Source organism: Cydia splendana, chromosome 11, assembly GCF_910591565.1.
Source record: "Cydia splendana chromosome 11, ilCydSple1.2, whole genome shotgun sequence".
Taxonomy (NCBI): Eukaryota; Metazoa; Arthropoda; class Insecta; order Lepidoptera; family Tortricidae; genus Cydia; species Cydia splendana.
Window position 1 is genome coordinate 4,956,413 of NC_085970.1, and position 14,032 is coordinate 4,970,444.

The window sequence follows — 14,032 nt, forward strand, 5'->3', positions numbered from 1 at the left end:
GAGTGACGCATTTTAAGGTTTTGAGATTTCTTGGAAAACGTGAAATTCGGGTCCACTACTTTGTTTTTAATTTAGCATCTCCTGGATGGAGCCTGGACCCCGGGGGTAGAAAGTTTATTTCGGGGAGGTAAACTTTCTACTTGCCGAAAGTAGTATATGGTTAGCCACTTCACAGGGTGGATGGCTACATTCAAATGTCATTTATACCGGATTTTTTGCCAGTTTCAAGTCGGGCTCTGAAACACGAGTCCCGCAACGTAGTTAAGAGTTTATATACTGTGTCATAAAGCTGTTGCGACAGTGTTTTGATTTTTATACACGTATCGAGGCGGTACGTGACAATGTGATAGGATTTAAATATACTGATTTAAGTTTTTTGTAACATATTTAAGTAAATGTTTAGATAAACGTGTTCAATATACAATCAGTACAGCACGTTGTTAGACGTCAGAGTTAGATTTCCTGTCAGTAAAGTTATTGTGGAAAATTGTAAAAATGGGAATAACCCAAGGAAAGCAGGACGACAGTAACTCACATAATGCTATTGCGATAGCGAAAGTGGCAAATTTATCTAATCAAGTGGAATCGAAACTTAATTATGTCGGAATTGGACTAATCGTGTTGGGAATAATTTTGTTGTTGGCGTTATGTTATTTTTTTGAGAGTGAAATGTAAACAATGTGCTAGATCATGGGTGCAGAAAACTGTCGGAAATTTACCACCCACAGCTAGAAAGGTGCATACCGTTCAGACTAATCCACCACAACAAGTGTATCAATAAGTGTTGTAGTTAAGTAAGTGTAATACCTAACATGTTGTTATCATTGTTCGAGTTCTCAGAGGTTGACCACCATGTTCATTAAATAGAACAACAATGTATTATTTCAGTGTGTAATCAGAATGTAATACAATAGGTACAGGTATTATTTCACAGATTTTGTTTACAATGTGAACGATAAATTCAGTGTAAGCGTTCTTTGAACCTTAGCATGATAAGGTATGCGTCACACTCGAAGCGAGTAAGTTTGTTTTGTTAGCTTCGATATTTTTCTATGTATTTGGTATTGTTGTATTTTGACAATTCTTTTCCTTTTTTGTCTTCAAAAAAGGGGGGGAATGATGTAGGGACATGGCGGTGACGCAATTTAGAGTCAGCATTTTCGGTATACAGTTCGAAGGAGCATTTAGCCCAGTTAGTCGCTCAGCGCAAGGCATACAGTGCGCACATACCTACTTAATTAACTAGTTCGATATCGCGGCGCCGCCTGGTCCTTGTCCCGACCTTGTGTAAAACCTATTTAGTAACCTTCTGAGATAATTAATTGGAGTTAGAATAAATCGGTGTTGTAAAGTAACCTTAGTTTACCTCATCTCCCCATAGGGTACCCCAATACCTAAAAAATTATATCGCGGTAGACCCGTTTGTGTAATTAAATAACATTAATAGTTCCCCATGGTGCCACCATAAAAAAAACTGAATAATAATAAAATTATTTTACTATCGAACTTGCCCATGAAATTACACGAGAATCAGCTGAGATCGATCTGTAGAGGAAAACACCAGCCCACCAACATATGATAACGATCAAACGGTCAATTACTTATATGACCAATAGTTTTCTTTGCACCCTGAATAGGTATTTTAGTAAAATAGACATAAAACATACGGTAAATACTGACTGCTGATTTCTTTTTTCTTTCACTAATAAAGTGCCGACTAATCGCCGACTACAAATGTGGCCGGATAGTCGGCTTTCCCGACTAGTCGGTACATCCCTAGTTTCATTACATTTTTGTGTAAAGCGAAAGCTCCATCACTGAGGAACACATATGGAACATTTTTGTTTTCTAATGGCAAGCAATTGCCACTGAATTTTTTGCTCAGTTCTAAATGAGCCAACAACTTTTTATACGCCGATTTAAACTGCCTCGTGTTGGGATTGTGATTATGGCCGCCTAGGCTTCTGATTTTCCCAAAAAACAGCTCGACATGATCTTGACTAAATTTATATGTAGTCATTTTTTTGTCTCAATCAGAGTCGAATACAGATACTGTACGCTGTTTATGCACATGAGCAATCGTATGACGCCTGTATTTGCCCTGCAATTTGTATAAAGGTACCTTTTTGCTCTCGTAGGGCAGATGCCCCAGTTCTGGCCACTGGGCCGGTTTTGGCCATTTTCAACTTTAAGTTGAGTTTTCTAAGGTATAGCCAACTTGACAAGTCTATGGTCTACAGTTGATACATGAGTAAACTATAGCAACACAGATGAAGCTGTCATCTGTCAAGTGTTAGTTGTCATTCAGTTGACAGGAGCCATGTTGTGTCGAGTCACGTGAAATTTGGTATTTCCTTAATTAAAACAATAAGATTGGAAGGTGAGTAATCCGTCATTATTTTTTGAATCCTTCTATATTTCTACGAGTTTTTTATTTAATGTATATGTCAAAAGTATTATTTAAGGCTATGTTAGGTTATTTTCTTGATGTGCTTATTAGAAATTACGTTATGCCTAGTGGCCAAAACTGGCAACTTGTATTCGTGATTTCTCCCTTTGTGGCCATGTTCATGGCCACAACTGGAACACATACTGACCTAGTTCTGGCCACTGAGGTATCTATCCTACATTTAATGATACAAAAATATTGTTTTTGACACAGAGACTAGAAAAATGAGTGAGAAGGTGTCAAGCAGGAAGAAAGAAGTAAAAAAAAAATTATTTCAGTACTCACCCCACAAAGTCGGCTTGGCGTTAGAAGCAATTAGAAATGGCATGAAGGTTTCTACTGCCAGCAAAAACTATAATGTACCTCGAACAACCTTGAGACATAAGCTTTCTGGACATGCACCTGAAACTTCTGGACATGTAGGACCTCAAGCAGTTCTTGGCGAGCAAATTGAAACTGATCTCGTTGCATGGATCAAAGAGTGTGCTCGTCTTGGGTTTCCAATCGATAAAGAAGGACTATTGGACTCTGTGAAAAAAATTGTGGTAAAAGGAAATCTAATAACACCTTTTACAAATAATAGGCCTTCCAGGTCATGGTATGAGGGATTCATGAGTAGACACCCTGATTTGAGTCAAAAACACGCCGAGTATATAAATAAAGCTCGAGCGTTAATTACTGAAGAAAAAATTAGAAACTGGTACCAAGAAGTTTCTACACTGTTGGGTTCAGAAAACCTGAAAATTTTAGAAGATCCGACGCGAGTGTGGAATTGCGATGAAACTTCTTTTTTTCTTGCACCAAAAGGAGCTTTAGTGCTAGCTGAGAAAGGAAAACATGTCTATGACACGTCAAATAACAGTGACAAAGAAAATATCACAACTCTGTTTACAGTCAATGCAGTTGGTGAGTATGCACCTCCACTGACAGTTTATAAATACAAACGGATGAACAGTGAAGTAGTACAAAATGCACCAGAGGGATGGGGACTGGGCAAAACCGACAAGGGTTGGATGACAGGAGAGGCATTCTATGAATACATTGGAAATGTATTTATTCCTTACCTCAAAGAGAAAGAAATAGCTTTACCTGTCATCTTGTTTTTAGATGGGCATAAGTCACATCTTACAATGCATCTGAGTACATTATGTCGTGAAAATGGAATCATCGTCGTGGCACTCGTCCCAAATACAACACATATGATGCAGCCGCTGGATGTTGCGGTTTTTTTCCCCTTAAAACAAAAATGGCGTAAACTTGTGAAGAAATGGCGAATTGAAAATGATGGAAAAGATATCACCAAATTTAACCTTCCTACAGCTCTTCACAGTTTACTAGTCAATAATGAAGCTTTTGCAAACAATGTAAGAGCGGGATTTAGTACCTGTGGGCTGTATCCATTTGGTGACTTTGTGAATTACAAGAGAGTTGTTCAATCAACCAGCAACACTAACGTTAAATATGACGCTGTACCGAAGTCTGTCATTTCTGAGTCAAGCTATCTTACATACCTTGAAAGTAAAATAGACCCTAGCTTGCTAAAGGACTTTTACTTAACGTGTGAATCGGGCACTGACTGGGAAGGCAAAAAGGAGGCAATAATGCTTTATGATACTTGGCTGGCTTTCAAAAATGATACTACTAACCATGCAGTTGCAGCTGTATCTAAAGACATCGATGATTCCCCTCTTTTTGACCTTTGCGGCATAAATGATATAGCTAACGAGATGCATACCCCTAACAAAGAAATCTCAGCAAAAGATCCATCAACCAACAACGCAGTTCACTCCAATGGCATAGAAAATCCAGGCCTACCTGCGTCGTTTCTTATAAATGGCGACAAAAACAATTCCGACACAGAGCTATCCCTTAATCCCGCCCACCCATCTGCCTCAGCTTTTACTGCCTTAAACAAAAATGATGTCACGCGACAAATGGATACGCCAAAAAATTACAATAATATCAATGAGCCGTCAACTAGTCATGAAGCTTTATCTAAAGATATTGAAGATTGCCTACCAACATCCTTTCTTGAAACCGATGAAAAAGATGGCTTCGCTCGACAAATGCATACGCCAAACAAGAATAATTCCAATACAGCCTCATCATCTCCCGATGCTACCTCCAATGTTGTTGAAAGTGTTGCAACCCCCAACTGTACGGAACAGGCCGGTTCCACCAAAGAGTCTACCAAAGATAAAATAGTAAGTAACCTTGTCAGGGATTGCGTTTTATGGCCAGAGAAAATAATCCCTAAGAGCACAAAAAAAGCAAAATATATTCCTTCGGTACTTACTTCCGACAAATGGATGGAGATTATGCAATCAACTGAAAAAGAAAAGAAAAATAAAGAGCCAAATCCAAAAATCGGTAACAAACGAGCAAAATCGTTAAAGAAAGGGCCTTGTGTCGAGTCTAAAGCCAAGAAATTGAAAACAATAGCTAAACATTCTAAGATTAGTGTAAAGAAAAAAAATACATATAGATCTGATTCAGAAGAATCTAGCGAAAAATGTGACAATTTTTCTGTCCATGATACAGATGACTCTATAGGTGAAGACGTAAGCAATGACTGCGATGATCAAGAAAATAAAAATATTTATAAAATTGGGGACTTTGTAATATTTGTTTATGAAGGAGAATATTTTGTAGGGCAGATACAGTTCTTAAATGAAGAAGAGGTACAAATAAAGTCCATGCAAAAAACTGCGAAGAATTGGAAATGGCCAGACAGAGTTGATTTAAATTTTTATCCTTACGATGACATCAAACAGAAAATCGCTACACCAAAAAAAGTTTCGAAGAGAGATGTATATCGTGTTCCAGAAATTGAAAAGTATTGGGAGTTTTCTACTTAAGTTTGTTAATGGGTACCTACCTACAAGAAGACCTCACAAGTAATTATTACCTAAGATTAATTAAGATATTAACAAGCCTAAGACAAATTATATATCTTGGCAGAGTATAGTTGATTTTGATAGTTAATTTAATGTTTAAAATGTGTGAACGTGCAAATAAATGTGACAATTGTTTGATTTTAACTGACGTTTTTTTAATTATTTTGATGTGGCCAAAACTGGCACAAACGTGTGGCCACAGATGGGTAAAAAGTGGCCAAAAGTGGCTCCCGAGCTCTTTTTTGGTATTTTATTTTAAAAAAAATATACGAAATGTCAGAATCTTAACAGTGGAGATTTATATGACTATAGTATTATATTTTCAATGACTTAGAGCATAAAGAGAGTCATAGTTGCTTATTGATACAAAATGACGGACTTCTGCGTAGCCGAACTGTCTTAAAGTGGCCAGAAATGGGGCATCTGCCCTACACGACTCGCTTCTCTTTATTCTTTACTGTTGTCGTTTTTTTGTACATAACTTTCGTTGTTAAAGAAAGCAAGTACATTTTCGCGTCTGCGCACAGTTTGAGGACTTTCTCTGAATTTTTTGCATTGAGCGGCGTACTTTAACCAAAGTCAGCCATATTCCTGGAATTCAAGACATCGAAATTAAAGATCATTGATCATTTTAATAAACTCGACTGTGGCATCAGAATTCGCAAATTGGTCAATGTTTAGTTCCTTGTCACAAAATTCAATTGCTTTCGCGACGCTGTTGCAGTGTTGCTCAATAATTGTGTAGCTATAGCTGGTCAAGCAGATCTTGTCAGTAGAAAAAGGCGGCAAATTTTAAAAATGTAGGCCCGAAGGGATATCGTCCCATAGAAAATTTGAATTTCGCGCCTTTTTTTACTGACAAGATCTGCTTAACCTTCTGTACCATACAAGGCACATAAATAGATGTAACGGAACGTTTTACTTTAATATGGCAACCCCGTGGGTGCCCACCCTGATCGGGCCTCTTTCCCGATGTACCATGTGACCAAGCAGTATGAATTTTTGGAAAGTGCATTTAATTAATAAAAGTATATTCATGTATTGGAACCTATGTTTCATTTAAACATGAAAATGGTCCTTCGAAAGGCCTAAATTAATATTTAGAGTCAGTGCAATCATCATATTTGGTGTTATTTTGGCGATTGAAATATTGCCGCTTGGGTGAGCTGTCGTTGCGTCGTGGTCGTGCTATAACGCGACCAACTTCAATACGCACTGCCATACAGTGCGTGTTACCAGAGCGGTGTCCTATTTTCTTCGGGCGGTTTACCTGCAACGGTGCCGGGCGCCGAGATAACCCGGCTGGGTGTAATAGTACCTGTCGTCGAGCGCGGCGGCCGTACATCGTGTTCTCTCTACGCGGGAGGGTTACCTATTGGCGTAAACCGGCCAAGTGAAGGAGTCATCTGTTCGAGTGGCTATTGATCGTGCACGGTGATCATTTTTCATGATAGGGTTATATTGAAAGAATCCTCTTCATATTGAAAGAAGACGGATCACAATACAATACATTTTGTGCCGCGTGGTTCTTGTGAACATAATTGAAATAAACACCCAAACAACATTAATACATTTATTTACTTATCCAATTTACAATAATACAGTAACAAACTGATCGTATTAAGTATACTTAATATGCAGACCATATTACACGTAATACGACCGTGAATGATATCGCAAATAGGTATGATACAATTATACTCAGATCAGCAATACATTTATAACCAAGTATTCCGTCGCTGGTGTTTGCTAGATGGCAAGTGGTCGCTCCCGCCTTGTGCTTGTCATTTTATGACGTTGGGTTTGACAGCTCCGGATGTACGTCACGCGCAGCGTTGCCAGGATCGTCGACGTGGTGTTGCCAAAATGCCGTGGCGACAACATCCGGCCCACATAGGTCGGAAATCGCGATTTAGGCCGTCAAAAATATTTTATTGCATTTTTGCGCTTTATATACGATTTCGTACTAAGAAAACATATTTTTAGATAATTACAATTACTATTTTAGAGTTTATGGCCCTTTTTCCAAAAAAAATATTAATTTTGCTCCTCCTCGCTTGATTATTTTATATATTAATAAAACAATGTTAATTATAGTAAATAAATATGTATTTTCATCCATTGGATTTATAAATAATATAATAAACATATATTTATACATATACATTATATTTAGGTATAAAGCGCCCTCCAGACTCTTCTTCTTCTTCCTCGCGTTATCCCGGCATTTTGCCACGGCTCATGGGAGCCTGGGGTCCGCTTGACAACTAATCCCAGGAATTGGCGTGGGCACTAGTTTTTACGAAAGCGACTGCCATCTGACCTTCCAACCCAGAGGGGAAACTAGGCCTTATTGAGATTAGTCCGGTTTCCTCACGATGTTTTCCTTCACCGAAAAGCGACTGACAAATATCAAATGATATTTCGTACATAAGTTCCGAAAAACTCATTGGTACGAGCCGGGGTTTGAACCCGCGACCTCCGGATTGAAAGTCGCACGCTCTTACCGCTAGGCCACCAGCGCTTTTAAAAGGCTTTATAAAGCGCCCTCCAGACTATGCGCGTGAATCGCGGGCGAAGCCGCGAATGCGAGTGTGGAGTCGATTTCGCTGTCTGCGAAAATCGACGCCACACTCGCGTTCGCGGCTTCGCGCCGCGATTCGCGCAAAAGTGAGGAGGGGGCTTAAAGGTGGCGACTGACTTGTAACATTTCGGTGTAATGTAACGTGTTACAACCCGAGCATTACAACAGTCAGTGCAGCGAGCCGAGCCGCTCGACGCGAGCACCGCGTGCTCCACTCAGCTGTCGGTTTTTACGCGAATCCCTTTGAGTGTTACATTACAAGTCAGTACAGGTTCGCAAGTCGCCGCGAGTGCACTTCTTCCGTGATTGTGCTTTTGGAACAGGATTTTAATAAATATGGAATGGGATAAAGAGAAAGTTCTATTATTTATTGACAAATACAGAGATAAAGAAATACTGTGGGACCCCACGCACGGAGATCACTTCAATAAGTTTAAAAAAAACGATGCGTGGGTAGAATTATCCGAGGATATGAATATAACGGTTGAAGAGGCCAAGAAAAAAATTACCAGTTTACTTGCCTCACTAAGAAGAGAGAAGGCTAAAATAAAGAACAGCACTGGAACGGGCAAAGGTAAGTTTAAAATGTTTTTTTACGCGTCACTGGGCCTGGGCCCCGATTTTTGAGCAAGTGAGTGATTCGATATCACGTTTTTTCCATACAAAAAAACGTGATATCGAGTCACTCACTTGCTCAAAAATCACCCTCCAGGGCGGTAAGTGAGATTTGCCGCGGGGGTAGCGGCAAATCTCACTTACCGCAAAGGACAAGACTTAAATTCGAACCACGGGCGGTAGGTAATAAACAGGGAGCGTACCTTTCGTGCCGATGATAGCAAATTGACGTCACGTTGCATATAAATATGTAGGATAATTCCAGTTAGTCTTATTGTAGTCATCAATCATTAATCATCAATCGTTTATTCATATGTGTTACATACATCATAAGTATCATGATGAATGATTGATAATTTCAGAAAAAATTGTATCATCCTATATGCAACCTGACGTCAATTTGATGTCATCGGCATGAAAGGTACGCTCCCTGGTAATAAAAAAAGGCCTCAAATCGCTTGTTTATAGTATTTATTTTTAAAGTGTCCTAATGATATTATTTATTTTTCAGGTGCCGACGAAATCTATACTAGTACATGGTTTGCATTTAAACCATTACTATTTGTGTTGGACCGAAATAAACCACGAAATACAAATGATACGGTAAGTTTTTCTAAGTATATCTTTCTTGCCAGTTCAAAGCTCCCTCCCGTGAACAGTATTCTGCAATTTCGTGGCGTATTTCTTTCGCTGTTGTACTTGTTCTACGCGGTCGCCTCTCCAAAGCGAAAAGGCTTGTAAGTTCGCTGTCGTTTCTCCAATTTCCTGGTCTAACAACTCCTTCTATTTCATGATCAAATGTCCCTGAAGGTGTGTAAATGTCACTGGATTCATCACTTTTTCTGAGATAGTTATGAAGATGCGTTATTGCCATTACTACTGAAGAGGCGTGGTTTGGTTCTAATAACATAGGCTTTCTTAACACTCGAAAAACTGCTGAAACTATACCAAATACGTTTTCCACTACTCTTCTCGCTCTGCTAAGTCTGTAATTAAATGTTCTCTCTATAGACCCTTTTGCATGGAATCCCGAGTAAACTTTCATTACATTTTCTGAAAGGGCAAAAGCTTCGTCACTAATGAAATAGTATGGGATGTCTAGAGTTCGCAAAGGTAATGGGTTGGGTTCAGGAATATTTAACGATTTATTTTTTATTCTTTGACAAAGTTCAGAGTTGTTAAATACACCGCCGTCCGATATTCTTCCTTGACATCCCGCATTTACATATACAAAGTTGTATTTAGCGTCAACTACAGCAAATAATACGACGCTAAAGAAATTTTTATAATTATAAAAATCACTTCCACTATTCATCGGTGATTGTATTATTACATGTTTGCCATCCATAGAGCCCAGGCAATGGGGGAAATTCCATAATGTGTCATATTGTTGTACTAAACCTTGCCATTCCTCAGGTGTTGTTGGCATCTGCAACAAACAATAATAATATTTTTTTATGTATTTTTTAGTTAAACCCCGATGAAGAAAGCGAGCAACGTGGTGCGACCGTGGATACAGTTTTGGACAACGGGTCACATACCGAGCGACCGATTCATGTCGCTAAAAAAAAGAAAAAAGCAGTCATGGATCCCGAGGAAATAATGGCTTCTACATATGACATTTTAAAAAAGACGTCAAGCGAGAAAAGTTCGAAAAGTTTGGACGAGTGTGACAGCTACGGAGCTTTCATTGCAAACAAATTGAGATCGTACTCTAACCAGACCAGAAACTACGTACAACACCATATTTCAAATATTTTATTCAATGCTGATCGGGGACAATATGAACCCAACTATGGTTACGGTTATTCGACTCGTCAAGGCTATTTTTCTACACCTGGACCAATTCAAACTCATTCTACAAGAACAACAACTTCGCAGCAATACAATTATTCCACACCTTCACCTCAAATGTCGGATTGCAGTCAAGATAGTGCTGGATTACAACGCCCAGATACTCACACCCTCACTTCAGCCCGCAATTATTCGTCACCTTCACCTCAAATGTCGGAGTGCAGTCAAGATACTGCTGGATTACAACGTCCAGATACTCACACCCTCACTTCATCCCAACGCAATTATTCCTCACCTTCACCTCAAATACCGGAGAACAGTGAAGAAACTGCCAGGTTCTTGCGAGAATTTGGCGACTTGATTGATTAGATATATAGAATGTGTAAGTCTTGGTTTCCTATTTTCAAATTACATTTTTAAATAAAAAATAACTAAAGCACATGTTGGTTTGCTTACCTTTATACAATTCTTCAATACTTTCACTATTGCTTCACTGACTTCCTTTACTATGAAGCCTATTCTCTGTCTAGAAATTTTAAAAAGATATTGCAAGCTTGTAAAAGAATCTCCAGAAGCGTAAAAACGTAGTGTAACTGCTAGCCTATCTGTAACAGATATAGCTTTTCTCAATCTTGTATCTTGCTTGCCCACTAACGGTCCAATTAAATTAATGAGTCGGTCGAAATCGGTAGACGACATTCTAATAAAGTTTCTGTATTGTCCAGTAAACTCTTGGTTTCGAAGAATATTCATTATATTCGTATCATAGTTCCTTCTTTGGTACAAATTAGATATCCAATATCGTTTCGTTTTTTTCTTCTTGTATTTTAGATAGCAATAACTTAGTACAATAAGTGAAGCACACGCGACCTCCATATCCGACATTTTGAAACAGAATGGAGCACAAACGAACAGAGCGCTCAGGGCGAGCGTTCGCCGCGTAGCTGTAATGTAACTGTAATGTAACACGATCGCCGCGAACGATACATTACACCGAAATGTTACAAGTCAGTCGCCACCTTAAGAGTAACATATGTATTACAGAAACTAATAGAAATATACAAAGGTTTTTATCTAATATTGTTACGACTAATACATTTATCAAAAAGGTTAACATAAATAAATAAATCACACACCACATTTAATTATCATCATAAAGAAAAATCCTCCTCATCGCTTGAGTAGCATTGATCATTCTCCGCTCTCGCCTTATGTGGCTCAGCAGCAATCAATAGCTGCATAGTTTCTGGCAGAAATGATTTCACTCGAGGTTTCGTTATCTTTCTCGTACTGCTGATAAGCGGATCGGAGGTCAGAAGCAACCTATGGTAAATGTCCAGATTGCAGTGTTCTCTAGAAAATTTTCGGGCATAGTTCAAACGATATGACCGAAAGTGTTTGATTCGGGCTTCTGCAGCTTCCTCCGAAAGTTGTCCAATGGGAACTATTGAGTTTTCAATAATAATTCTGCCATGGATCAGTATTTTGTGCATTGTCGGTGTCATCGGATGCCACCCATACAAATTTATATACAGCTTTGCTGTTTCCAGAGCCTATGCGTCATACTTTTCGCCATCTATCCTGTGGCCGCTTGAAATTGCTTCCAATATAACCTTTAACCTATAATAGTACATTTCGATGCTAGTGCGGAAGGTATGTCATTACTTCACGAGTACCGAGATATCTTGCCACGAGCCGCAGGCGAGTGGGAAGACTCGGGACGAGTGAAGAATGACATTTCCGCACGTGTATCGAACGACGTTTTTTAATACAGTTGCGAAAAAATAAGTAAAACATTGTTAATCGTACACTAAACAAAAGTGGTAACAGTGACAGCTCGCTTAGACGTCGTCTTTAAGTATATTATATCTATGGGCGTTTGGCAGCTATTCCGTTCCATTCAGACACCTTATTAAGAACGGAATTTTCAATATTCAATATTAAAAAATAAACGTGTTATAATGATGAAGAGGTAAGTATTAAAATATGAAATATGTATATTTTTCATATTCTTACATTAACAGTAGGTTTTTATGCTGATTACGACGTTTAAAGGAAACTAATATTAACACTCATCAATAAGTAGTCGTGAATTGGAACAAGTATAAATTTAAAAAAATTGGAAAAGTAAAAAGCACTAGTTCGACATAACCAACTTTCCGCACGCTAAACAGCTACGTAAAGTAGCACTTTGTGAGCAACTGTATTAAAAATTAAATTATAATCGACTCCCGTTATTTCCGCAGCCAGTTCAGGATCATCGAAGAATCTTCTGCTTGTATTCCCATCATTAGTATTTCCAAAGTTGCTTTTTGGCATATCCACTAAAAGGCCAGTTTCTTCTCTGAATCTTTCCTGAATCTCAATTTTTCTTTTGCTTTCTTTTTCTTTTTTCTTCTGGGGTCTTTTTTTGGCGGTATTTTTTTACAGGGAGTCTGTAGGCTAAGTGCATAATGGATTCAAAAAGCCGAATTCTGGCATGCAATACAGAAAGGCCAAATTCGATCGCTTCAGGACACACCTCATGTTTTTTATTTAAATCGTTAAATTCAGTGTTTTTAGCTCCACACACATAACACGCAGAAGTTGATTTGGTGTCTGTAGCCGCATTACAGATCTTTCCGTCCACCATATTCATTTTGAGACTGTGACCAACTGTAAATGTATTCCCGTTAAGTTCCACTTTGGTGGGGCTTAGTGATTTCAAACTATCTTTAACATAGTTGATTTCTTCCTTGGTTACATCCGTAGACTCTTTCACAAAACGAAATCGGATTGGGCGACAAAATCGAGGTGATGAAGGTGTCGGGTTTTGCCAAATTATTTTGTTATTTGGTGCTTCCCCGCAGACAACTTGCAGTGGTACAAAGGAGCTTATAAAAATATCATTGTTTGGGTGTTAATTCTGATGAAATAAACACCCAAACAACAATACAGTAACAAACTGATCGTATTAAGTATACTTAATATGCAGACCATATTACACTTATACGACCGTGAATGATATCGCAAATAGGTATGATACAATTATACTCAGATCAGCAATACATTTATAACCAAGTATTCCGTCGCTGGTGGCTGCTAGATGGCAAATGGTCGCTCCCGCCTTGTGCTTGTCCTTTTATGACGTTGGGTTTGACAGCTCCGGATGTACGTCACGCGCAGCGTTGCCAGGATCGTCGACGTCGTGTTGCCAAAATGCCGTGGCGACAACATAATTTGCTGTTTTTGGTGTTATACCATAATATTTCATTTGTGTTGCCTATTTATAGTGCAGTTTTCATAAAATATGGACGATTTAAAACGTCTGGTGGCCTGTCGAGGCCAGTGTAAGGGAATAATTACGAAGACAGAGAGATTTGTCAGCGGCCTGGGCGCCGACCCAGATTTGGAGCTGATGAAGGTGAAAAAGGACCGACTTATTTCGGCCAATACTCGGAGTTGACGATCGAAATCCAAATATTGGACCCCAATGACAAGGAAGATTTCGACATCATGGAGGACAAATCCTGTGAGTCCTGTCAGTTGCTTGCCGGGTTGAATTATAAGATAAGTGGCACCACGGACGTGAAAGGTGAGCATTTGTCGCGAACATGCGAACCGGCTAATAGTTGCCAGCGTCATGGAGTATATGGCGCTCGCAGTCATGTTTAAGTTAAATAACCGCTTCTAGGTTATTGTGATTTTTTAGGA

At 38.9% G+C, this 14,032-nt stretch overlaps 3 protein-coding genes across 3 annotated transcripts in view; 2 read left to right on the plus strand and 1 right to left on the minus strand.

Moving 5' to 3' along the window:
• Positions 1 to 10,778, plus strand: part of LOC134794744 (uncharacterized) — a 339,323-nt gene extending 328,545 nt beyond the window's left edge. Inside the window, exons 2-4 of the mRNA XM_063766527.1 lie at positions 8,025 to 8,504; positions 9,057 to 9,148; positions 10,016 to 10,778. Coding sequence (XP_063622597.1) covers positions 8,267 to 8,504; positions 9,057 to 9,148; positions 10,016 to 10,708 — 1,023 coding nt within the window. The 5' untranslated portion in view covers positions 8,025 to 8,266 and the 3' untranslated portion in view covers positions 10,709 to 10,778. The remainder of the gene's footprint in view (positions 1 to 8,024; positions 8,505 to 9,056; positions 9,149 to 10,015) is intronic.
• Positions 2,292 to 5,708, plus strand: LOC134795010 (uncharacterized). The gene is made up of 2 exons (XM_063766863.1): positions 2,292 to 2,991; positions 3,134 to 5,708. The coding sequence occupies exon 2, from the start codon at positions 3,397 to 3,399 to the stop codon at positions 5,305 to 5,307; it is 1,911 nt and encodes a 636-aa protein (XP_063622933.1). The 5' UTR covers positions 2,292 to 2,991; positions 3,134 to 3,396; the 3' UTR covers positions 5,308 to 5,708.
• Positions 9,000 to 11,357, minus strand: LOC134794742 (uncharacterized). Its single transcript, XM_063766524.1, has 2 exons — positions 10,796 to 11,357; positions 9,000 to 9,974 (listed from the first exon to the last, which is right to left on the minus strand). The coding sequence occupies exons 1-2, from the start codon at positions 11,222 to 11,224 to the stop codon at positions 9,159 to 9,161; spliced, it is 1,245 nt and encodes a 414-aa protein (XP_063622594.1). The 5' UTR covers positions 11,225 to 11,357; the 3' UTR covers positions 9,000 to 9,158.
• Between the last annotated feature and the right edge of the window lie 2,675 nt (positions 11,358 to 14,032).

Bases quoted from the DNA above. Each gene is read 5' to 3' on its own strand.
- LOC134795010 (XM_063766863.1), top strand. From the start codon at position 3,397: ATGAACAGTGAAGTAGTACAAAATGCACCAGAGGGATGGGGACTGGGC.
- LOC134794742 (XM_063766524.1), bottom strand. From the start codon at position 11,224: ATGTCGGATATGGAGGTCGCGTGTGCTTCACTTATTGTACTAAGTTAT. The intron at 9,975-10,795 runs GTAAGCAAACCA...TGTTTGTTGCAG, and splicing joins TATTGAAGAATTGTATAAAG to ATGCCAACAACACCTGAGGA.